The sequence below is a fragment of the Salmo salar genome, chromosome ssa03 (genome assembly GCF_905237065.1).
Source record: "Salmo salar chromosome ssa03, Ssal_v3.1, whole genome shotgun sequence".
Taxonomy (NCBI): domain Eukaryota; kingdom Metazoa; phylum Chordata; class Actinopteri; order Salmoniformes; family Salmonidae; genus Salmo; species Salmo salar.
The window spans coordinates 65,335,337-65,361,875 of NC_059444.1; the positions used below are offsets into that span (position 1 = coordinate 65,335,337).

At 41.9% G+C, this 26,539-nt stretch overlaps 2 protein-coding genes across 2 annotated transcripts in view; one reads left to right on the forward strand and one right to left on the reverse strand.

The window, feature by feature from the left end:
- Window positions 1-2,533: 2,533 nt before the first annotated feature.
- On the reverse strand, window positions 2,534-5,533 carry LOC106601262 (60S ribosomal protein L23). Its single transcript, XM_014193340.1, has 5 exons — window positions 5,430-5,533; window positions 4,209-4,292; window positions 3,787-3,915; window positions 3,428-3,541; window positions 2,534-2,663 (listed from the first exon to the last, which is right to left on the reverse strand). Exons 1-5 carry the CDS (start codon window positions 5,440-5,442, stop codon window positions 2,581-2,583), a joined length of 423 nt encoding a protein of 140 aa, XP_014048815.1. The 5' UTR covers window positions 5,443-5,533; the 3' UTR covers window positions 2,534-2,580.
- Window positions 5,534-9,201: 3,668 nt separating this feature from the next.
- Window positions 9,202-26,539, forward strand: part of LOC106601260 (rho GTPase-activating protein 12) — a 31,197-nt gene continuing 13,859 nt past the window's right edge. Inside the window, exons 1-2 of the mRNA XM_014193336.2 lie at window positions 9,202-9,572; window positions 15,601-16,665. Coding sequence (XP_014048811.2) covers window positions 15,691-16,665 — 975 coding nt within the window. The 5' untranslated portion in view covers window positions 9,202-9,572; window positions 15,601-15,690. The remainder of the gene's footprint in view (window positions 9,573-15,600; window positions 16,666-26,539) is intronic.

Genomic DNA, 26,539 nt, shown 5'->3' on the forward strand with positions numbered 1-26,539 from the left:
CATTATTCCCAGAATCTGCTGATATTGAGTGTAATCCATGCGACCCTCAACTTTAACAAGATTCCCAGTACCGGCACTGGCCACACAGCCCCACAGCATGATGGAACCTCCACCAAATTTTACTGTGGGTAGCAAGTGTTTTTCTTGGAACGCTGTGTTCTTTTGCCACCATGCACAACGTCCCTTGTTATGACCAAATAACTCAATCTTTGTTTCATCAGTCCACAGCACCTTATTCCAAAATGAAGCTGGCTTGTCCAAATGTGCATTTGTATACCTCAAGCGACTGTGGCGTGTGTGCAGAGAAGGCTTCTTCCGCATCACTCTCCCATATAGCTTCTCCTTGTGCAAAGTGCGCTGAATTGTTGAACGATGCACAGTGACACCATCTGCAGCAAGATGATGTTGTAGGTCTTTGAGGTGGTCTGTGGGCTGTTTTTGACCGTTCTCACCATCCTTCACCTTTGCCTCAGATATTTTACTTGGCCTGCCACTTCTGGCCTTAACAAGAACCGTGCCTGTGGTCTTACATTTCCTCACAGTGGACACTGACAGCTTACATCTCTGCGATAGCTTTTTGTAGCCTTCCTCTAAACCATAATGTTGAACAATCTTTGTTTTCAGGTAATTTGAGAGTTGTTTTGAGGGCCCCATGTTGCCACTCTTCAGAGGAGTCAAAGAGAACAACTTGCAATTGGCCACCTTAAATACCTTTTCTCATGATTGGATGCACTTGTCTATGAAGTTCAAGGCTTAATGAGCTCACCAAACCAATTGTGTGTTCCAATTAATCAGTGCTAAGTAGTTACAGCTATTCAAATCAACAGAATGACAAGGGTGCCCAAATATTTGCATAGCCTATTTTTCACATCTGATTTCATTTCATACAACTTAATATTGTTACACTAAAAATCTTTGTCTGGACAATACGCCAGTACTCAGCTTTTATTAGAAAATGAATGGCATGCCACTGTGATCATTTTCTGTGACGACAGAGTAAATGATTATGCAGCCTCAGAGGGGTGCCCAAACTTTTTCATTCGACTGTAGTTTGTTGAAATTAATTTGTCTCCATTTTCCTTCACTTGCAGTAGTCTGGTTTTGTCGTCAAAGGGCTGGTGTAAGTGGACACTTAGGGGTAGAGATGGTTGCAACATTCACCCTTTTATTAATCTCAGGTTTACACTAGTGCACATTAACGTTGCTCTGTATATTTCTCTTTGACTACTGTTGTTTCTTTAATAACTTAAAGATATCCATCTCAGAATTGTTCTAATGCTGAAATGGAAATGTTCCTTTTTCTGTATGTAAATTGACTTGTGGTTCTATGAAGTGTAGCTTTGATGGCATATTATCAAATAAACATCAGGAACCGTATGTATCAAGCGTCTCAGATTCAAGTGACAATTTAGGATCAGTTTTGCCTTTAGATTACAATGAATATAAGATTACATGGATAAGGGGCCCTGACCCCAGATCAACACTCCTACAGACGCTTGATACGGACCCAGGTGAATGAATGACAATGTCCCATCCTTATACTTGTTTACATGCAGGCAAGCTCCTACACCAGGGGTAGGTAACCCTGTTCCTGGAGTGCCAAAAGTACTGCAGGGTTTTGTTCCAACTAGGCACCACATGACCAATTGATCAGTGATTGCCTAAATTCAACACACCTGGTCTTCCAGGTTAGTTAAATCAAAAACATGAAGTGGCTGCAGCACTACAGGACCAGGATTGCCTACCCCACCCTACACTTTTCCCTGGACAAGGATTCTATCTGATCTCAGGGCTCTTGGCAAGGTTTCTTACATGATTGCTACTTTTATTTGTCTTGCCTTCGAGGTTACCCACTTGGTCATTTTGTAAATATATATTATTTTCTGGTACATGTACCCATCTCATTATTAAATACAATTTGTTTTTGTGCGGGCCTTCTTGTTCTATACTCTTAACAAGGTGGCCCATTCATCATATCCCTCAATGGAAACTTAATTTAGGCTCTTAGATGAGCAACCTCCTGCAATATGGATTTGTATTTTCAGCCGTGAAGATAAATTCTCCAGAAATAATTTACCTCTGCTATCCATAATTTAGTCATCCATTAACATTGACAAGTTGTCAAATATATCCTGACGTGAACCACAATTCACTGGCCCCTTCTGACAATTTTTGGCCTCCCAAATTTCACAGCAGTCTAAGAGACTGCATCTCAGTGCTAGACGCGCCACTACAGACCCTGGTTCAATCACGGGCTGAATCGCAACAAGCCGTGATCGGGAGTCCCATAGGGCAGCGCACAATTTACCCAGCATCGTAAGGGGAGGGGTTGGCCGGGGTAGGCAGTCATTGTAAAATATCAATTTATTCTTAACTGACTTGCCTAGATAAATAAAAGGTAAAAAGAAAAAAAGAATAGCTGTGTCAATATTGTTGAATGTGCTCCTGTTCTTACACCCAGTGAGACTAAACAGATGTATACAGCAGATACTGTGTAGTTTGACACTGCGTTGGGATCTTGCAAACAGGACACTGACTTTACAACGGTTTTTATTGAAAACAACAAGCCAGGGTCAAGGATCACGCTATGCTGCCAGCATTTGAAGCAATCCTGGGCCACAGGTCTGCACATTCCTTGGCCACCGGACCTGTGATGGCCGAACCTGTGACACAGAAGACAAATTTAGCCCACAACAAAAATGAGATAAAATAGTGTACAAGATAGCTTTGGCCTTGCTTCAGAGCAGTAACATTTCACTCTTTGCAGACCTGCCACTTACAATGTGAACAAAAACATAGTTATGGAGCTCATGCATCCACAAGAAAACTACAGGCTCAATTTGACTGTATCGTCTTGATTTGAACATCCACACTTTACTTTGGTTGCTGACGAACAACTCACTACCGTTTCCAGGTCAATTCCAATGTTACCTAGAAAATAACCTCACTTGGCATTGTAACATCAAAATATGACATGTAGCAGTGAGATTCTCTACCCATCTCCCCAAGTGAACTTGAAAGGAATGGACAGGTGTGCATACCAAGCCAATGTTTTTAAATCAATGACTGAGTGAGGACATACACACTTCCAGGAGAAAGGTAGAGAATCACACATTATTTCACTATATCTAAATGTATTCAAAGGATGACCACTATCCAGTGAACACAAATGTTTCATCACTGATTGAGATTGGTCAGCCAAAATGAGACTGCCATCTCACCCACAGTGATGATCTTACTATCCCCTTCTTCGACAACTCACCGAGCTACTGACCAGACAAAGCAAGTGCTTTATGAAGGAAAAGAAAATGTACTACTCAAAATCCACATCCAGAATTTGAAAAGCACTCAAAGCCCAGCCAAACATCCTTATGATGAACCTTCATGACTTGGGATGGGGGACCAAAGACTCAAAATCCCAACTCACCTTTCATTTCTCCTTTGACATTCACTATGACCCCCGCATTGTCTTCAAAGTAGAGAAACACACCATCCTTTCGCCGATACGACTTCCGCTGCCGTATCACAACCGCAGGATGCACTGTGGGAAAGAGGAAGACTATCAGAACCCAGCAACCTGACATAACTCACATCGCTACACTGTTGATTTCACCATTCAGTTAAACGGTTGGTCTGGGACTACTACTGTAGTGAAAACTACAAGTCATTTTAAAGGCCAATCAAATTACTATGCCAACCGCCATTAGCAAACCGCCATAATCTCTTGATTAGCTAGTCCCAGTTCATCCCACTCTAGTAATTTAATATATAATGCAGAACACTCACCCTTTTTTCTGAGTTCTGGTTTGCCTTTCTTGACAGTGGCCATGACCATGTCACCCACACCAGCAGCGGGCAGACGGTTCAGACGTCCCTTGATGCCCTTGACAGAGATGATGTACAGGTTCTTGGCACCTGGTGAGAAAGGGGGGAAGATGGTGAATATATGACAGGTTGGAGATGGTTCCACTGCCCAGGCTTGATTCAAGGTACAGATCCTTGTAGGCCATTTCAAGACAAGACAAGGTTGAAATACATGACATGTTCCATCACTGATTGAGACTGCTCAGCCAAAATGAGACTGCCATCTCACCCACAGGGATGATCTTTCTATACCCTTTCTCGACAACTCGCCGAGCTATTGACCAGACAAAGCAAGTGCTTTTTGAAGGGATATAAATATTCTAACAGATCTGAATGTAACATACCTGTGTTGTCAGCGCAGTTTATGACGGCGCCCACTGGGAGACCCAGCGAGATGCGAAACTTCGCCCCAGATGACCCACCACGTCCTAAAGAGAAAAGATTCCAATGAAGTAAACTTGGCATGGTGCAGAGACTGAAAGCACACTGCTTAAATCAAGCAAATATTATCGAAGTTGTTCCATCACGGATTGAGATTGTTCAGTATAGGTGACTGCCATCTCACCCACCAGTGATGATTACTATACCCTTCTTCGACAACTCACCCAGCTACTGACCAGACAAAGTGCTTTTTGAAAGGGGTTCAACTTCACATTTCGTTATTTTCTTTTCAGATTTAAACTACTGCCAAGAACATGCAGCCACAGCACTATGTGGGAGGCATGGTACAAAAGTCACCACACAACCAAACCATAAGGCCTCAAGATTAGAAGTGATTTAACACTGGCTAACATTACTGCTTGCACTACAAAAGGCAGCCCATGTTGACAGTTCTACCCCTTGTCTAATGCACCCAACTAGGGAAGCTTGCAAAGTAATTGGCCAGCTAGCTGTGAGTAGACTGCTGTAAGGTGATAGCTAGCTAGTTAGCAATTACTTGCATGGCCTGGGAGAAGAGTTGGAGGAAACTAGCTAGCTGACAAGGAAAATAACGTTCGATCACAGATGAAATCAGTGCCTTTGGTTGAATGTTTTGGGGCAAGAGTCCCCCTTTTTAAAAGTCAAAACAATACACCTTGGCTCAACTTGGCTAGCCGGGGAAATCATTGCTTACACTGCACACGTAGCTACAGTAGCTAGTCAGCCTAGGGCTTCAGCCGTGTCCATGATTTGCAGTCATGCCTTGCTTTTAGTCAGAGACGCTATGCTACCACGCACCGACTATAACACTCTCAAATAAGTAGTTTACCTGCCACTCATTTGTTGGACATTGTATTGGAATGGCAACTGTGCTTATACGTGAGACGGATTAGAACATACGCTCACCAATTCATGTATTTTAGCTAACACGACAAAAGCTAATCAGCTAAATGACAGCAAACATGGCTTCCGTAACAAGCGCCTAAAATCATCCCTCTGAATAATGCTCAGTACTTCACATTTTCAAGCCAATATGAATGACAATTATTCATAAAACGTCCATTATCCAAATAACATTATGTTCCTATGTTAGACATTCCGCAAACGGGTAGATGAATGTGGATTTTTCTTAGCAAGTCTCTTACCTCTCTTAGACATTGCTGCAAAGGGGAAGGAGGAAGACGGAAAAAGGAATCATGGGATATAAAGTTCCGCAGACATACCAGAAATTTCACGTCCGGTCGATTAAGCCTATATCGCCCTCTGGTGTTGGCGACAACAGCCTACAGGTGGCGGTCATAAACAACTACCAGAGCGCCTCTGCTTTCAAAATTAAAACAAAGTAAACATTATGCAACTTCATGTGCAATTATTTACTAATTGTCCAGTCATGAATGGCAGAGGTCACACGTGGAACATTGAAGACAGTAAAGAAAAAATGAGGTGAGTGAAAACCAATTGTGTGTATAAACCCTGGGTGACTGACAGGGGACGCTGTATTGAAGCCACCTTGATACTCCTCAATTGCAAAAAAATATATTTTGGGGAGCTATATAAAAGCATTTGTTGATGTCTACATTCGTTTTTTACATTTTACAGACACATATTACAGACACCTTAATGCATACTTTAAAATTACATTAAGTGAGCTAAACATAAAAAAATATATAAAACATTTTACTTGAAAACATGTAAATACTTAAATAAATGCAACTTTGTCCTTGAAACATTTAATTGAAATACTGTAGAATTCCATTCATTCCTGGAGGACTGCGCCTACTAGTGAGTGCCAATATGGCTTCAAAGTCTCTCAATGGCCAATACATAGAATTAGCAATCCAGGGTTAATATACACTATATACTGCTCTGGAAAAAGTAAGAGACCACTGCAAAATTATCAGTTTCTCTGGTTTTACTATTGATAGGTATGCAGTCCAACAGACGTAAATGGGTTTAGCGGATGCCAGGAGAATGCTAACTGCACGAATGCATAGTGCCAACTGTAAAGTTTGGTGGAGAAGGAATAATGGTCTGGGGCTGTTCCAGTCAACGAAAATCTAAACACTACAGCATATAATTGACGTTTAGATGATTCTGTGCTTCCAACTTTGTGGCAACAGTTTGGGGAAGGCCCTTTCCTGTTTCAGCATGACAATGCCCCCGTGCACAAAGCGAGGTCCATACAGAAAGGGTTTGTCGAGATCGGTGTGGAAGAACTTGACTGGCCTGCACAGAGCCCTGACCACAACCCCATCGAACACCTTTGGGATGAATTGGAACGCTGACTGCGAGCTAGGCCTAATCGCCCAACATCAGTGCCCGACCTCACTAATGCTCTTGTGCCTGAATGGAAGCAAGTCCCTGCAGGAATGTTCCAACATATAAGGGAAAGCCTTCTCAGAACAGTGGAGGCTGTAATAGCAGCAAAGGTACCAAATCCATATTAATGCCCATGATTTTAGAAAGAGATGTGTTGACGAGCAGGTGTACACATACTTTTAGTCATGTAGTGTACATCATTGATGAAGACAGATGGGAAGAGGCGAAGCTTATCTTTGTTGAGAACAAAATTCAAGAGAACAGAACTAGACATAAGGCATAAGAACTAGGCATAAGAACTAGACAACATTCATTAGACACTTGCCATCAATAAGTATATTATGAGAAAAAGCGATATTGCCTGCTTATCTTTGAAGCCATTTCATGCAAGGATTTTATCTTTGTGAGAGGGAGGATAATTATAGCAGGTGTTGATAGGAAGAATAGGGATGTGGTCTGGGTGAGAGGGGGAAAAGGATAATGGAGTTGGAGGAATAGTCTAACAGTAGGAAAGGAGTGAGGATGGGGAAGATATCATGTAGGAGGGAGACATGGAGGGAGTGGATGATGTTACCTAGGAGGGAGGTTTTGGCTAGGGTGAAATAGTGATTCCTCACGAAACCCAGAGAAACCAATATTTTGGTGATTTTCACGAAATGTGATCCATAGAATAGTCCTTCAGAGGAAGGATTGTTGACATATGACACTGGTATCTAAAAGCATAATTGAGAAATAATGAATCAAAGTTGTCATATTTATGTGTTATAACTAGCAGTTGTGAAACTGTGGAAAAATATACCTGCTCTGTCCTCACTGTGTTTCTTAATAGTTAGACAGTCAGCTAAACCCAATAAAATCCACAAGAGTTGCGAACTGTCAAATTTGTGAACTGTGAAAACATTACCTTGGAAAAAACAATGCTTTGCTTAAACATAATTACAGTATAATCTCCATGATGGAGCTACGCTAACATTAATCAAAACAGACAGTTACTTGCTAGACAGACTAGCTAGCTAGCATCTTGCAGAAAGTTATTGTTTATATAAACATCGGCTCAGTTCATTACAGAAAGAATAAATACATAGTTGCTAACATACAACAATATTCTGCTTTTACTTAACTAGCTACAAGACTAATGCTTAGCAAGGCATAAAGGAGCGTACAGGGGTGATATTGTTGCAGTTTTTAGAGGAAGCTTGTTTGCTTGATACATTTGTTACTGTTTCGTAGGTGAACGTCATCATGGACCACTTTCATGCGATGACAAACACGGCCACTAGATGGCGCCAATGCTTTCTTCAATAGTAAATATAAACGGAATGATAGCGGTTCTATGGCGGTTCCAATGGAGCCCTTATGGGTGTGAATCGTTGGTTGGTATGAATTAATTTCACCCCTGGAAACTACATATATAATTTTTTTGCTCCATGGTCCATCTGCAAGGTTTCTATTTTTGATGGGCATCCCAGTCATCAAGCCAGAGTCGCTGACTGTGTGTGTATAGTCTCTTGTCCATTAGTCATGTGTCTTACTACACTGCCTAGTCTAATGTCACACAACCATAGCTGCTGGAATTCGTTTGGGACTATTAAAGGCCAAGTGAGTGCACTACTTTTGTGAAATAATCTATTTTTCTAAAATAAAAACATTATATACATATATACATCTTTTTTTTCCATTACCCCTACTTCCCGCAGTTATGCACACAATGCAGACTTAGTCAGATGATGCAGAATAATTTTTGACATGATTTTTGCTGTCTCCCACAGGGGAAAAAAACTAAGTTAGCTACATTATATGTTCACTTATAACCCAAATCACTTTATTTGGCTCACACACTAAATTAATGTTTCCCCTAGGATAAAATAGGGCAATTAAAACGGCGTTTCTGTTTTTCCAACTGACACAGAATTTCATTATTATTTATTTATCATTATAAAACTTATTGGATAGACAAAATCTGTTGTTTAATGCTTTTTATCCCTCACTCAACACCTTTATAAAGACAACTACCTCCCAATCATTTAAATGCTGTTAATAGCTCATTGCAGCCAGTCATATGGCTTCCTCTATCTATTCATCAGAATCTTTCAAAGACCTGTGAATGAGAGACTAGCTGCCCTCATAATGCCCACACATAGACCCCCACCTAGTGCTCTCTCTATCTCTCTCTCTCTCTCTCTCTCTCTCTCTCTCTCTCTCTCTCTCTCTCTCTCTCTCTCTCTCTCAATTAAATTCAATTTCAATTCAATTTAAGGGCTTTGTTGGTATGGGACACATATGTTAACATTGCCAAAGCAAGTGAAGTAGATAATAAACAAAAGTGAAATAAACAATACAAATTAACAGTAAACCTTATACTCACAGAATTTCCAAAAGAATAAAGACATTTCAAACGTTATATTATGTCTATATACAGTGTGTAACGATGTGCAAATAGTTAAACTACAAAAGGGAAAATAAATAAACATAAATATGGGTTGTATTTACAATGGTGTTTGTTCTCTCTCTCTCTCTCTCTCTCTCTCTCTCTCTCTCTCTCTCTCTCTCTGTCTCACTCTTTCTTCCTGTCGCTCTGCCTCTCATTTCTCTGAAGCGGGGATGTGCGCGCTAGAACAGGAAATTAATGCAGACAGAAGAGGCAGGCAAGCTGCGACCGGCACACACGCAAAGAGCACTCTCCCTCACACACACACACACACACATTCTCTCTCACACACACACACTGCCCAGAGCTCCTCCAACCAGAGCTGGAACCTTTCAGCCCCAGGTGAAAAGACAGAAAGCGGAGGAGGTTAGTGGAGGCCGGCCAGAGGAAGAAGAAGGAGAGGGCAGGGGGGGATCAGTGAGAAGAAAAGAGTGAAAGATAGAACAGAGCAACCTGTTAGTGAGATCTGGGACTCTGCTGAAGAAACCGTGGGAGCTGGGAACACAAGCTATAGGATGGTTTTGCTGTCCTCTTGCTCCAGGTACATTTTCTGCAAAAACCTTTTAATAGACTTATTTATGTGGTGATTGTTGTACCTTATCACACCTTGTTACTCAGAAGTGTATGCTTAGTTTTTTTTGTTGCCATGGCAGAAATGTTGTTTGAGGGTTCTGTAGGGAAGTAGGAATTGTTTTTAACAAGCCAGGGGCGAGGGCTCTTATTCGAATGTATGAAAACAACACATGTTAAAAGTTAGATGCTCAGTGTGTGACTGCTGTTTGGCTGTTGTTGTCTGTGTTTGACCAATCACATACTTAGTGAAAGGGTGAAAGTTCACCATGGATGTTGTTGTGATTCTGTCACATGCGAATCACTCAGGAAAATGACGATTGTGTCACATGTTGATCTCTGAGAATGATCTTGTGGTGTTTGGTCAACACCCCAGTGATCATGATTCATATTCATATCTAAACCTTCACCTTCAGGTTTAATCTTTCATAGCTTTCTGTGGCTAATCTCAGCATTTGATTTTATGACAGCCATACATTCAGAGATAGTATGGGTGTCCCTTTATATTCCTCTCTTTCTCTGTTTTGAGTGTGTTGTTGGGTGTGTTGTTAGGTGTGTTGTTGGGTGTGTTTACAGGACAGGAACATATTGAGTGTATGTGTCCCTGGAGCGCTCACACTACATTCCTGCCCCTGCCTGGTTGGGGTGGGTGTGGAGGGAACGAGGGTAGTGCCGCGGGCTCGGTTATACACATACAGGTGTAGGATCTTAATTAGATCCATTTTTTGTTGCTGAGAGTGTTCCTGCACCGCAGGAAATGCAATGAGCTTTACATACATTCACTGAAAACACACACTCTCACATAAGGTAGTTTTAACAGTATTAGACTTTTCATGTAGCCTACTTTTGGCCAGCTAATACCATAACCACCGATCAAGCAACATTATGGACTAAACTTTCAAGTCCTGTTGCTGCGACAATATAGATCCTAGATCTGTACAGGGCACATTCCAGCAAGTCCACCCTCCCTCCTATTGAGACACTTCTGTCTCACAAACTAACATCACCTTGTTCAGGTGTTTCAGTTAATTTTTGAATGGCAGAAATGAACCATTGGTTATGTGACTACTTTTATTTAACTAGGCAAGTCAGTTAAGAACAAATTCTTATTTACAATGACAGCCTAGCAACAGTGGGTTAACTGCCTTGTTCAGGGGCAGAACAACAGTTCTTTTTTTACCTTGTCAGCTCAGGGATTTGACCTAACAACCTTTTGGTTACTGGCCCAACACTCTAACCACTAGGCTACCTGGTTAATGTGGTTGCATTAACCACCATCACTGCTTTTCTCTTGAATCTTTAAAGCTCGAAGATTATGCGCCATTGTTCTGCCTTGAGCTCAGCACAGCCTTATTTGAAAGGTTAACAAAATGAGAGAATAGAGAGCAGTGCTAAATTTGGAACAAGGTTTAGTGTCGAGGCCTGGGAGTGTGGAGTGCCACAGTTCAGAGGTGTCCCATATTTGCAGGGGTAAGCTAAACAGCGCAGCCTTACTCTTTTCTATCCTAGACATCCTGCCAGGAACCAGAGACACTGAGTGAGGTCAAAGGGAGCCCAACTAGAGGAAAAAGAGAGGTTTCCGTATTTAAACACAGGCTGAATGGGATCTGCCTCCTCCAATTGTTCTCCCTTTTCATCAGCCTTTTTGAGTTGGAGGGTGTTCCTCAACAGCATAGATACCAACCCAGCAAGAATGTTCGTTGAGTGTTAGATACTGTATTTGTTATTTCGAGTTCTGAGCCAATGTTAAGACATTAATGCTACAACAGACACTTTCTGAACACAAAAAGTCTACAATCACACTTGATAAAGTTATGAAAACATTGTGCATTGTAAGAAATATGCATGTGTGTGATTGAAATGGTACAGTGAAAGGCAAGAACAATGTACAGAATCTGTTCTGAAAACATTTTATAAACATCTTGGGAATGTTTTGAGACCCAGAAAAAGTTTGCTGGGATGGGCACTCTTTTCTGACTTGCACTGACATGATGAATCACTGCATTGAGCATATCGATCATTCTTCTCCCTTTCTGTTCTTTCCCAGAGGGAGGGAGTCACCAAAATGTTATTTTTCTCTACAAGAAGTACCCTAGTTCAATCCTATGAAACTCTGCATTTTCTCAAAGCCCTATTTGTTATGTCATGTTACGAGATATGGATACATGAGCAGTGAGCTTGGCACTGAGAGTTTGTGTGGCTTTATCTCTGGAGCCGGGCTAGGCGCTCCCTTCTTGGGTTTCTGTTCCTTTGGTAAACCACAGGATTGCCATTCCGGTGGGTCAACTCCCTCCCTCTGTTCAGTGTAGAAGCGGTGGCTGGGCTGTTCCGCTCTCTCCGTCTCCACCCTCTGCTCTCTCAGGCTGTGATGGTTCTGCCCTCTGCAGAGGACCCACTCTGCTCTTCGGGCATGCTGGAGCGGGTTATCAGCGATATAAGGAAGATGGCTCAGCTGCTACAGATGTAGGTCTGATTCTGAACAGATAATCCACAAAACATCCCCAAGGCCTAAAAATGACTATGGAATGGTGTAGGTTATTCAATTGAAATGCACTGCCTTGCACTGGAGACCCATCTAATATGTCATCCAGTCTGTTAACCAGTTTTGTTGTTAGGTTGGAGTGAATGTTGGGAGTGGCTTACAGGTTCTATGCAGAGGTGGAGCTGGAAGGGGCCAGTGTTTACAGTGTAAACAAAGTAGAGAGGGATAAAGGGAATAGCTGGCCAAGGATTTTTTTCTCTTTTCCCCTTCTCTATCTTTCTCCCCTCTCTCTCTTTATCTCTAAATCCTATTTCTTTAATTTTCTCTTTCTCTAAATTCTCTCTCTCTCATCTCTCTTTCATCCCACTGCAGCGACAGACACAGAAAGGATATATCACATGACTAGTCCTGCCTTGTCCTCTCTCTCTCCTCAGAGTTATTTTTGATTGTCAGTCCTTCGTCACTGGTTAATTACCTGAGCAGTGAGCACATCTGATCACGTAGTAGAGTCAGGTTAGACCAGAAATACAAGCCAGACACGTTGTAGAATTAGCAGACATGCTCCGTGGGCTGTTCTACTGGTCTATGGGAATTGCTCAAGCTGCACTGTGTTGTTCTAAGAGAAGTTGGTGTGTAAGACAAATCTATTGAGAGGAGATGCCTGTACAAGAACATGCTGTATGCTATGTAGTGTTAAAATAGCATACATTGTGTTTGACTACTGGTATTTGGGCCTGCACACAATGGCAAGCAGTATGCAGTGTCAGTCATTAGTAATAATGAAGAAAGCCGTTCAATCTATCTGCAATTGAGAATACTGATATAAAAACATAGAACAAGCATACAAATGCAATGTATTTTCATTTTCAGTGTTGAAATAGGCAAATAGCACCATTTTCCCTTAAGTTAAATAGAGTTGTGTTTCCTTGAGTGGTAGACAGAGTGTGGTTTTAGCGTTGTGGTCTGAGATAAGAGAGACATATATGTGTGTGTGTGTGAGTGTGTGTCTGTGTGATATTCTCAAGATGTGAGAGAGAACATGGTTTCTATGACGACATGTTCTAACTGCTCTAAATTGGCCTTGAGGAGAGAGGTCAACTCGTTCTCACTTTGACACGTCACGGTAAGCTACTCTTAGACAAGACCAAAACAGGCTATTATGAGTTCACAAATGTCACAATGGATATGGAATTTTTTGTGAGGTCTGTTTATGCACATGTGTGGGCGTGCATTGTATGTGCATGCATGTGACCTTTCAGCTGATCTAAGGTCAGTTTTGACCCCTAAGGATTAAAGTTAGTACAAGGGTATTAGTGTAGGGTATGCTGCTCCCAGAACTGTGATGAGGAACGATTTCCATCGAGAGCACATCCTGTTTCATGATGTCTAGCCCGCCACGGACTGGTCGGTGTTATGATATATTTTGGCATGTTGCTGAGAACAACACATCTTTTTCCTGCTTCTCTCTTTGTGTACGCCCCAGCCCAGCCAGCCCAAAGAGAGGAAGGAACTACCACTAAACTGTCACACTCGCAAATCAAGCAATGCAGATATTCATTAAAGTCCTGAAAATAAGGGTTAGCCAAATGATTGACAGGGACAAACAAACACGCAGAGGAAAGGAGAGTTGAGACAGAAGGTATTTATAGGATGTTTAAAGCTTAGGAAACGCTTCCGGTGCTGTGATTTTTCACCAGTCAGGGAAAATCTGTAATATTTACAATGACCAACACCATGAAAATATCATCCTCTACCAAATTACACCATACTCTACCAAATGACATTATACTCTACCAAACTAGTTAGTGCAACAAGAGGTGACTACGCTTGTGTGATGAGTAACCTTGGCAGAGACCTGAATACTTGCATTGGCTCCCCAAGATAATACCTAGGGTTTAGCTTAACAGGCTAACGCAATCTGGTGACATGCATAGTCAGAACAATCATTTAGGAAAGCTAAAAGGGAACATATGACATAACACTTGTCCATTTTAGGGCTTAAAACAGTACATTTTAAGCCCTAAAATGGACATGCATATCAACCAAATCAAATGCATTCCAACCAACTTCCTTAAAGGACTTATATGAAACTTCTAAATGGAGAACAGCATTATCATGACATGTCATTTCCACATTTGCTGGATTGGCAGATATCCAGATGTGTCACAAGCAGTGATCTATGTGCTGTCATGATATAGAGCTATTATATCTACTGGTAGTGTGTGTGTGTGACCACTTGGCAGCTGGGTAATCTTTGAAGTTAAACATTATCTGTTGACAATGGGCGTGGGTCGTGGCCATTGAGAGATCTGCCGTGTTTGCTGAACACATATTCTGTAGTGTTGGTGCTTCAACTGGAATGACCTAATGTACACATTCCCAGACGGGTTCTGTCTCCTAGAGATGAACGTACTTTGGTGCAAAAAGTGCGAAATCAATCCCAGAACAACAGCAAAGGACCTTGTGACGATACTGGAGGAAACAGGTACAAAAGTGTCTATATCCACAGTAAAACGAGTCCTATATCAACATAACCTGAAAGGCCGCTCAGCAAGGAAGAAGCCACTGCTCCAAAACAGCCATAAAAAAAGCCAGACTACGGTTTGCAACTGCACATGGGGATAAATATCGTACTTTCTGGTCTGATGAAACAAAAATCGAATTGTTTGGCCATAATGACCATCGTTATGTTTGGAGGGAAAAGGGGGAGGCTTGCAAGCCGAAGAACATCCCAACAGTGAAGCACGGGGGTGGCAGCATCATGTTGTGGGGGTGCTTTGCTGCAGGAGGGACTGGTGCACTTCACCATATAGATGGCATCATGAGGTGGGAAAATGATGTGGATATATTGAAGCAAAATCTCAAGACATCAGTCAGGAAGTTAAAGCTTGGTCGCAAATGGGTCTTCCAAATGGACAATGACCCCAAGAATACTTCCAAAGTCGTGGCAAAATGGCTTAAGGACAAGGAAGTCAAGGTATTGGAGTGGCCATCACAAAGCCCTGACCTCATTCCTATAGCGTTTGCGAGCAAGGAGGCATACAAACCTGACTCCGTTACACCAGCTCTGTCAGGAGGAATGGGCCAAAATTCACCCAACTTATTGTGGGAAGCTTGTGGAAGGCTACCTAAAACGTTTGACCCAAGTTAAACAATTTAAAGGCAATGCTACCAAATACTAATTGTGTGTATGAAAACTTCTGACCTACTGGTAATGTGATGAAAGCAATAAAAGCTGAAATAAATCATTCTCTCTACTATTATTTATTATTTCACATTCTTAAAATAAAGTGGTGATCCTAACTGACCTAAGACAGGGAATTTTTACAAGGATTAAATGTAAAAAAAAAAGAAAGAAGTTTAAATGTTTTTGGCTAAGATGTATGTAAACTTTCGACTTCAAGTGTATATGTACAGAACATACTGTATATTTACAAGAACAGTAAGGTAATGCAATACCTTTGTAAAGTATGAGTAATGTAGTGAACCAATTTTTATATTTTCTTGTTCCCTTTAGGAGGGCTGCAGTGGAGCCTTGACTGTCTTTGGGGAAAGGGAGGGGGTGGGTGGCCACAACGGACACTGACACGGCCACCACGCTGCCTCAATGTCCTCCTTGGTGTGCAACATGGGGCTGGTGCTGGTAGAGTTTGAGTACGAGTACACCGGCCGCGACGGGGACCTGGTGTCCATCAAGCCCAACGAACGCTACATCCTGCTGGCCAAGACCAACGATCACTGGTGGCATGTGAGGATGAACGAGCAAGCAAGGCCCTTCTATATACCTGCTAAATACGTCAAGGAGCTCCCCGCAGAGTTCCCATCCCCGCTGGACTTTGCTGACCCACCCAGTCCCGATTTGGTCCCGGTTCCTGCGCCGGTGCCAGTGCCAGTCCCAAAGCACTCCGTACCAGACCGGACAGAAACGAGGGCGGGAAATGAGGTGACTATCCGCCTCCGCTCCCCGAAGAGACATCAGAAGACTGAGCACCGCATGTCCACATTTGGCGTACCCTTAGATTTCCATGACCTGTCTCCCGGGGCATTGAAGCGCGGCGGGCTGAACGACTCTCTGCCAGGCCTTCATTCCTACGTTGCCCTTGAGGTTCCCTTAACAGTGCCCTCGCCTCAAGCCAACAATAGTGCCAAACACAAGAAGCAATTAAGCCTGAGTTCCGGTGTGCTCTTCGGCTCCTCCCTGAAGGAGGAGCCTCTCTCCCTGAACCCCCGAGCCCCCAGCTTCAGCCCAGCTGACCCCCTCCAACGGCCCTCCCAGGCCATCCCAGTGGAGAGGCCCATCATTCCCGATGCCGAGGTCACCGGTGGCGGGATACCCCATCAGGAACCTCTGAAAGAGCTGGAATGTCCTCTGGAGCTGGAGGAGGGAGAAAATGAGAAATCTAGTGTGGAGCATGAAGATGAATCAAAGGAGGACTCTGAGAATATTTATGAATCCATATTGGACCTGAAGCTGGATGAGTCCCCTATAATAGTGGAGAAGGCCCCGACAGGGAGTCCTGCTGCTGTGGCTGAACCTACACCTGTTATCGCTCCCACTTCTCCATCTCCAACACAGACACAGGTAAAAGTATTATCTGTAAAGTGGTTGTAAGTAGTGAACCTGCAGTGTGATTTGCCTATTTGATCGCATTGGGGCCACAGTCTTTCCCTCACACTATGTATGTGCCTATGAAGGGATGACTGTTGATTAAAGGTGAGGCCCTTCATTACATGGGCCTTTACGGGGCCTTTTACAGTTCATAGAGTAATAGTATCCCATGAAGTTTAATATCTGGGAGGCCCTTCCGTAGGAAGTGGCTAGTTATTATAGGATACATGTTGGATTAGTCTGTATGGTAAAATACAGCTGTTTTATGAATACATTGTTTAGAAGAGATTATGTTTTCATATTGTGAGGCTCCAACGGTCAAAGATGAAAATGAACAATATGACCTCCTTTTGTGGCAAATACTCCGTACCATCTGTCTCAAGGAAGTAAGAATGGGAGGAAGTGTGGGGGAGTTGTCCATCGAGCTATACAGCAAGGCAGGCAGATAGACAGACACTCATTGGCTTTGTACATAGCAATTACAGAGACCAAGCAAATAGTTGGAATAGCATATCAAGTCAGACAATTAACACTGTGGGCAGGGTACAGAAGAACCTGTTCACAGATGGTGGACATTTTCTTTCCTCCATTGCTTAAGATACCAGAGGGAGGCACTGTCTGCAACTAAATGTTGTTTAAAAAATCAAGGTAGTTCCTGGCAACATCCACATATTAAGCTTCTACCCCCAAGCCATAAGACTGCTAAATTGTTTGCTAAATAGTTAACCAAATAGCTACCCGGACTATCCGCATTGAGCCTTTTTGCACAAACTTTTTGGCTCGTCGGATGCGCTGCTACAGTTTTTATCGGGCATAATATTCCTAGTTATATGTACACACAATACATGACCAAAAGTATGTGGTAACTCATTGCAAAATTATGGGCAATAATATGTGGTTAGTCCCCCCTTTGCTGCTATAACAGCCTCCACTCTTCTGGGAACACTTTCCACTAGATGATGATGGAATATTGCTGCAGGGACTTGCTTCCATGCAGCCGCAAGAGCATTAGTGAGGTCGGGCACTGATTAGGCCTGGCTTGCAGTCAGTGTTCCAATACATCCCAAAGGTGTTTGATGGGGTTGAGATCAGGGCTTTGTGTAGGCCAGTCAAGTTCTTCCACACCGATCTCGACAAACCATTTCTGTATGGGCCTCGCTTTGTGCCCGGGGGCATTTTCATGCTGAAACAGGAAAGGGCCTCCCCTGAACTGTTGCCACAAAGTTGGAAGCGCAGAATCATCTAGAATGTCATTGAATGCTGTATCGTTAAGATTTTCCTTCACTGGAGATAAGTGGCCTAGCCCAAACCATGGAGCTAAGGGGCATAGCCCCAGACCATTATTCCTTTTCCACCAAACTTTACAGTTGGCACTATGCATTGGGGCAGGTAGCATTCTCCTGGCATCCGCCAAACCCAGATTTGTCCGTTAGACTGCCAGATGGTGAAACGTGATTCATCACTCCAGAGAACGTGTTTCCACTCCTCCACAGTCCAATGGCGGCGACCTTTACACCACTCCAGCCGATGGTTGGCATTGCGCATGGTGATCTTAGGCTTCTCGGCCATGGAAACCCATTTCATGAGGCTCCCGACAGCTCGGTACTGGCACCCTGTGTATATAGGCAAGTTATTGTTACTCATTATGTATTTATTATTACTTTTATTATTAAGTGTTTTACTTTTCTATTATTTCTCTATTTTCTTTCTCTCTGCATTGTTGGGAAGGGCCCATAAGTAAGCATTTCACTGTTAGTCTAAACCTGTTGTTTATGAAGCATGTGACGAATGCAATTAAATATTCGAGTTAAAACTTGAAACAAGTTCAACTTCTCAGGAGACTATTGCTATAGTTCAGTCTTGAATCTGTGACTCCTCAATTGCCAATAGTGGTGAAGGAAGTGTGTTCAAAAGAAAAAGAGCAGGAATACAATGGTGATCAGCATGACCACTGCTGTCAGTGACATCACACACAATAGTCAGGAGAAACACATGAGGTTCTGTCTGCTAGCGTTAGTCATGAGGTTGTGGCCAGTCCGTTTAATGCTTTGGCCACAGAGATAATGAAATAGGAAGGACAGAGGAAACCATGGAAGACAAAGGAAAAGAGGGTCAGTTACAGGGCGGCACTGCTGAGGTGACGTCAATGGAGAATATGCTTTTTTGAGCCATGGCGGCAGCAAGTAGTGAGTTTGACTCCAGGAGAAGAGGGGAATCAATCCAGGACGCTTTTCAACTTTTCAAACAATATTAAAATGTAAAAGTTCTCTCTGGTTATACCACTCACACTCACAGTGATTTAAAGAGCTGTAAAAAGTGCATGAACATGTTTTTAGGTCAGATAGAGTAATAGGAAAATTATAGGAGAGACGAGAGGGATTAGGGAGGATCTAGATCAGGGTTTGTTCAGTGGGCGATTCCACGCCAGCGGGGGTGATCTTGCAAAGAGATTGTTTTGGCAGATCTCGCATAGAAACTTCAGGGGAAGGATGTTTAACATGCTTTTTACATTTGTATCACAAACTATTTTTTTTGAAAATCATGATGAAAGTGGCCATTTTAGGCCCTTTTAGACCTATACATGCCTCCTGTAAGACCCTATGATCTGTGAACTGTACATGATACAGACAACATCTTGGTGTCATTATCCTCCTTTATAGTGTGCTCTAACATATGGAGTATGTCTAGATTCTGAAATAAAAATGTTCACATTCATTTGTTCATTAAAATAACTTATAAGCTATCCTGAATCACCGCTTTACATGAACTGCAGAGATGATATACATTACACTGCAGTCTAATGTTGTCACTTGAAACAACATAACAAAAGACACGTCAAACAGCACATTCACTTATGGGCAAGATACTTTGAAATACACATTTTCCTCAGAAAGCCTGAACTTCTTCTCCCAAAGGAACTTTATCAGGCTTGGATCTGACTGGGAAGGGAGATATGTTATGATGCAGGAACCATGCAATTACAACGCTCAGACACAAGTATGCTGTGCAGAGAAGAGGGTCAAAGGCTTCAGATCTCTCATAGGCGCAAAGAGACAAACTTATTCAGGTGTCAAAAGTGGAGTCCCGTGGTTTTGTCGAGTTCGGATTACAATTGACAGGCACATGTCAGAAGTTCGTGATCTGGTGACACTGAGAATGCGATAGATAGAGCCAGGGTAAGTTCAAAGTTCATGCTGTACTAATGTAGTTTAAATATAATAAAAAGTAGTTTAATGTTTGACTTTCGAGTCATTATTGCCTGCCTGTTTTAAATTCTCTGATAATTTAAAAAAATGTAATCTGCATTTTATGTTGAACCTGCTGCACCAGTGTTAAGTTGACAGTTGAATGTGTGTAATGCTCTTTGTCCTGCCTACTACCTGTGTAAAGTTATTCACAAGTAACCATCCTATGTATTCAATATCTTATATTTTTATTGACTACTCAACTTTTGACACTTCTTGTTACAAAACTGGTTGACACTGAATACATTTTGAGCAGAACTGAGACAAGTCACCACACACCTATAGACTACTGGGGAATATCTGAACCTGCACAAAGATTAGTAACCTTGGGTCACATTTTAGTCAACATAGTAATACTTTTAGACTGCAGTGGAGGCTGCTGAGTGGAGGATGGCTCCTAATAATGTCTGGAATGGAGTTAATGGAATGGTATTAAACGCATGAAAACCCTGTGTTAGATACCATTCTGTTCACTCCATTCTGGCCCTTATTAGCAGCCTCCACTATTTTAGAGGTATTTGCTTCATTCTCACCTGCACAGTTTGATTATATTATATTATATTATATTATATTATATTATATATTTAAGCAGGTACACAGAAGAGTTCCAGTAAGAAACAAACTGAAGTGTCTTTAAAACATGGCCACTCACTAAAAAGGACTCTATGCATGTCTGCACAATAACAAACGATTGGATTTCAGCCACATTCTGTGTCTGTTCACCTCTTTGCGTTTGACACAAAATAAACATTGTGTGATTCCTAGGTTTCAGCTTTTGATTCTGTGGCCTTTCGTCAAGTGACTTGATATAGGTTCTACTTACAGTAATAAACAATAAACAATAATGTTTGTTACATGGAATCTGAACTGTAGGTAACATGTAGAATTAAACTATCATTTATCATGGCTGAGAAGCATGGAATAATTTGGAGTAGTAGACATTATATTTATAACTTGACAGCCAATGAGTCGGTCAACTTCTGTAAGCAGCTACATAAGGAAGAATCCACTCATCATTCATAAAGAGTATCCCATCCAAATAATTTAAGGTATGCACCCCTTAACCTGATAACTCACTATTGTAAACCACCCAAGCTGTATGAGTTAAAAACTTTACGCTCTATCTCCATTTTCAGAAATGTTGGTAAATTAGCTTTTATTGTTTGAAGAAATAATGAAACAGATTGGTTTGTTTTTTCACTCTCTAATCATGGCATGGGGTTGTTAAATGACAGACATGTATTTGTTATCTATCACTTGATGGTTTCATTTCAGAGAGACAAATAATCATATTTTTTTGCAAAATATATATCCACCTCACTCTCAGATAAATAAGTAGTACTGCTAGGTTTTACACAGTTAAATATAACAAATAACTACATGTTGTATAAAGAAATGTACAAATGATACATTCGTGACATCAATATATACAAACATTGTTTAGTCATTGCTTATTCAGAGTGACTTGCAGTAATTGCATTCATCTTAAGATTGCTAGGTGAGTCAAATACACAGGATACGAACATTCCATTCCAGCTAAAGAATGGATATACTGTATAACGTTTAGCAAAAAAACACATTTTCATACACATCTAAAATCTATTAATAAAAAATCTGAAAACAGTAATATTTTACACACACATGAAGGTACCCATAAGCAACAAAATGTGAAAAATTGGTGGATATAACATTTTGGAAATAAACTCTTCAAGTGTAGACAGTCATGAGAGCGTGAACTTTTTTTCTTGCCTTAATAGCTAAGTAATTCTAAATGTAGCCTGTGTCTGACTGCAACATCATGAGAATAAATAACTGCTAGATGCTTTGTGGTAGAGGTATAATTAGCAACATACATATTGGACAGGATGTAACATGCAGTATGACTCAATGAGCTTTCGATCATCTGATCATGTCTCACTCACAGTACTATAACATTTTCTATAGCTCTTAAGCAATACATGCACTTCTCTGTTTCTGTCACTCAGTGAGTGTATTGGATACAAATCAAAGCAAATTGTATTTGTCACATGCGCTGAATTCAAGTCTATGACTTGGGTGGCTGGAGTCTTTGATCATTTTTAGGGCCTTCCTCTGACATTGCGACAGGTAGCCTAGTGGTTAGGGCATTGGACTAGTAACTGGAAGGTTGCAAGATTGAATCCCTGAGCTGACAAGATAAAAAAAAATCTGTTGTTCTGCCCCTGAACAAGGCAGTTAACCCACTAGGCTGTCACTGAAAATAAGAATTTGTTCTTAACTGACTTGCCCACTTAAATAAAGGTAAAATATTGTTTTAAAAAAAAAATCACCTGGTATAGAGATCCTGGATGGCAGGAAGCTTTGGCTCCAGACACTACCCTCTGTAGCGCCTTGTGGTCAGATGCTGAGCAGTTGCCATACCAAGCGGTGATGTAACCAGTCAGGATGCTCTTGTTGGTGCACCTGTAGAATGTTTTGAGGACCCGAGCCAAATCTTTTCAGTCTCCTGAGGGGGAATAGGCATTGTTGTGCGCCCTTCATGACTGTCTTGGTGTGTTTGGACCATGATAGTTTGTTAGTGATTTGGACATCAAGGAACTTGAAGCACTCGACCCGCTTCACTACAACCCTGTTGATGTGAATGGGCCCTCCTTTTCCTGTAGTCCACAATCAGCTCCTTTGTCTTTCTCATGTTGAGGGAGAGGTTGTTGTCCTTGCACCACACTGCCAGGTCTGTGATCCCCTCCCTATAGGCTGTCTCATCGTTGTCGGTGATCAGGCCTACCACCGTTGTGTCATTGGAAAACTTAATGGTGGTGTTGGAGTCGTGCATGGCCACGAAGCCGTGGGTGAACAGGGAGTAAAGGAGTGGACTAAGCAGTGGGTCTAGGGTTTCTGGGATAATGGAGTTCATATGAGCCATCACCAGTCTTTCAAAGCACTTCATGGTGGTCATTTAGGCAGGTTACCTTGGCATTCTTGGCACAGGGACTATGGTGGTCTGCTTGAAACATGTAGGTATTACAGACTCGGTCAGGGAGAGGTTAAAAATGTCAGTGAAGACACTTGCCAGTTGGTCAGCGCATGCGTTGAGTATGCATCCTGGTAATCCATCTGGCCTTCCGGCCTTGTGAATATTGACCTGTTTAAAAGATTAAGGAGAGTGTGATCACACAGTCGCCTGGAACAGCTGGTGCTCTAATGCATGGTTCAGGGTTGCTTGCCTCAGAGCGAGCATAGAAGGCATTAAGCTCGTCTGGTAGGCTTTCATCGCTGGGCATCTAGCGGTTGGGTTTTCCTTTGTAATCCGTAATAGTTTGCAAGCCCTGGCACATATTGAGCGATTCACTGGTACTTCCTGCTTGAGTTTTTGCTTGTAAGCAGGAATCAGGAGGATATAATTATGGTCAGATTTGCGAAATGGAGGGCGAGGGAGAGCTTTGTACACATCTCTGTGTGTGGAGTAAAGTTGCACAACTGACATGCTGGTAGAAATGAGGTACACCCACCCAGCCATAGTACCCAGTTAGCAGCACCCCTGGGCCGCTGTGCTGTGTGTTTACAAAACAAAGGAGGAGCCCTTTCCTGTACTGTAGGGCTGCAAGCCTCGCCCCAAACAACTGGAAACAAACACACACAAACTCATGTTTCCATACTCCGCTCCAATAGGCTAGCCCCCATGCCACGCCAGGCCGCACACACACACTGACACACACACTCAAGTTTTTGAGCAGAACTGTTTGCAGAGCTCCTGAATCCTGAAATGTTCTCATTAAATAATTATTTAATTGGCAAAATGTAAACAGGCGATTGAGTAAAGATACTCCCTTCAGTGTTTCTCAACTACATGATTTCTAACACGTTATTATTTAGTTATGCAAGGTATCAGTGTTGTGTTGGCAGCATTCTGTGCATTATGTGCGCTCGCAATCTATGCAGGCAAGAGAGGGTTAAACTGAGGAATATCGCAACCACTCCCAAGACTTGCTGCTGCTAGGCAGTGGCTTAACCTGTACTGTAGCGTACCTGACAAGGCATGGAGTGCCTGAGTGTACAGTGTGGAATAGTGAGGTGAATACTGTACTTTAAAACTGGATTATTAAGGGAAAGCTGAAGTCTATAACTTCTAAATGATATCTTTGAAGGATAGTCTACTCTACATTGAGCCTGAGATTAACCGGTCTCCTCCCCTTCATCTACATTGATTGAAGTGGATTTAACAAGTGACGTCAATAAGGGATCATAGCTTTCACCTGTATTCACCTGGTCAGTATGTCATGGAAAGAGCAGGTGTTCCTAATATTTTGTACACTCAGTGTATCTCTATTCCACTACAGTGGTTTTACAATAGTACATTTTAAACCATCAAGTGTCAATCAGTTGTAATTTCTAGAATATTCTGGCACATCATACGCAATTACGTTATCATAAGTGACACATTGGGTACAGTATGTACATCTGTAATTGTCTTTGACTTCCTTGGTCCTGTTTATGCAGTGTCAAAAAGCTTGATGTAATTGTAAGTGTGATAATATTATGATGATGGGCATGACAAGGTTTGCCCCAGCCCTGCCAGGGAGAAGGGGTCAAACTACAAGGGAGGAATGCCATCTTGGTTTTCATTGCTTGTAGATATAAATCATTGACAATGAGTCACAAGCAGAAAGTTAATACTTGACCATAACCTGCTTGGATACATGCAGCCAGGAACATAATCTGATGTAAAGGTGTGTTATCTCTTCTCCTTCTGTGACAGTAGGCCTATCCTAGAGAGATTACAAAAACTCACTATATTGCCACTATCCACTTTGACTCCAAACAAATGGTTGGCATGACAGGTATTGCTGACTGGCAGAAAATGTTCACGTTGCTGTGTGTGAACCAGTCATTCTGGTATCCTTTCCATTTAGTTTGGTTTGAGGAGGCTGGTATGCTATTTAGCTTGGAGACTTTAGTGCATAAGAAACAATGTGCTTCCAGTTGATTGAAAGATAATCATCACCACAATCACTTTTATTACTATTACGCATCTGTTATTAATATCATTTTAGATTCTTCTGCTACACGCACCTGCACTTGTAGCTTATTGTTGTGTTGCTACTGTAAAGGAAGAGGGGCTTCATTAATATCTTCTTTAGAAAAACTGGGGCTTTCCACAGCCAGGTTTTGATGTTTTAACCTGAATGTGTAGCCAGTAGTCACTGCCACATTCCAAAGACAACTCTCCCACCACAAAGAAGAACTTATCAGGTGGTGTTAACCGAAACCTGAAAGTGAGTGAGTGTTTGTTTTTAGTTTTGCTTGCATAATTACTGCTGCCAATGCTCTGCGTTGCCCAAGGCATGTTTATTGATTTGTAGCGTTTATTACTCTGTCTAATGAAGCAGGACTGTATAGTGATTATTATATAGTGATTCTAGGATTGTGAGTATCAACCTCTAGCCTGCAGCTTTGTAACCCAGGTGGTTTCTAGGGTGTGTCTGTCGGAGGTACCATTTGAATAACAAAACAATTATGTTGGTACAAGAGTCTGGAGTTCTTTTTATGATGTTGTCATCTGTTGCGTCATGCACACACATACCCACCTTCCTAATATTGATTTGCACCCCCCTTTGTCCAGAACAGACTCAATTAATTGGGAAATGGATGACAAGGTGTCGAAAGCATTCCACAGGGATGCTGGCCCATGTTGACTCCAATGTTTCCCACAGTTGTGTCAAGATGGCTCGATGTCCTTTGGGCGGTGGACCATTCTTGACACACAGGAAACTGTTGAGCATGAAAAACCCAGCAGCGTTGCAGTTCTTGCAACACTCAAACCAGGCACCTACTACCATACCCCATTCAAACACTTAAGTATTTTGTCTTGCCCATTCACCCTCTGAACAGCACACATACACAATCCATGTCTCAAATGTCTAAAGGCTTAAAAATCATTATTTAATCTGTCTCCTCCCCTTCATCTACACTGACTGAAGTGGATTTAACAGGTGACATCAATAAGAGATCATAGCTTTCACCTGGATTCACCTGGTCAGTCTATGTCATGGAAATCGCAGGATTTCCTAATGTTTTGTACAATCAATGCCAGCTGTTCATAGGACATGAACAGGGGGCAGACTCGCGTATCACAGGTTGACCTTTAGGTACCACCAAACCAGGGAACCACAGCTTCTGACAGACACCTCAGGTCCCAGAGAAGGTGATGTCACAGAACAAGGAAACACTATCCACACTATCTGCTACAGCATCATTCCAGCACAGAACGAATACTCTCATTGTGCACATGTGTATTTTAGATGTTAGAGTACCTTCAGGCATAGAGGTGTGTGTGTATCAATGTGTTCTGGTGTTTTACTTTATATACTGATCAAAAAAATAAAGGGAACACTTAAACAACACATCCTAGATCTGAATGAAAGAAATAATCTTATTAAATACTTTTTTCTTTACATAGTTGAATGTGCTGACAACAAAATCACACAAAAATAATCAATAGAAATCCAATTTATCAACCCATGGAGGTCTGGATTTGGAGTCACACTCAAAATTAAAGTGGAAAACCACACTACAGGCTGATCCAACTTTGATGTAATGTCCTTAAAACAAGTCAAAATGAGGCT

Bases quoted from the DNA above. Each gene is read 5' to 3' on its own strand.
- LOC106601262 (XM_014193340.1), bottom strand. The intron at 3,542-3,786 runs GTGAGTGTTCTG...TCTTTCCCACAG, and splicing joins ACCAGAACTCAGAAAAAAGG to TGCATCCTGCGGTTGTGATA. The intron at 2,664-3,427 runs GTGAGTTGGGAT...TCTGTGTCACAG, and splicing joins TGTCAAAGGAGAAATGAAAG to GTTCGGCCATCACAGGTCCG.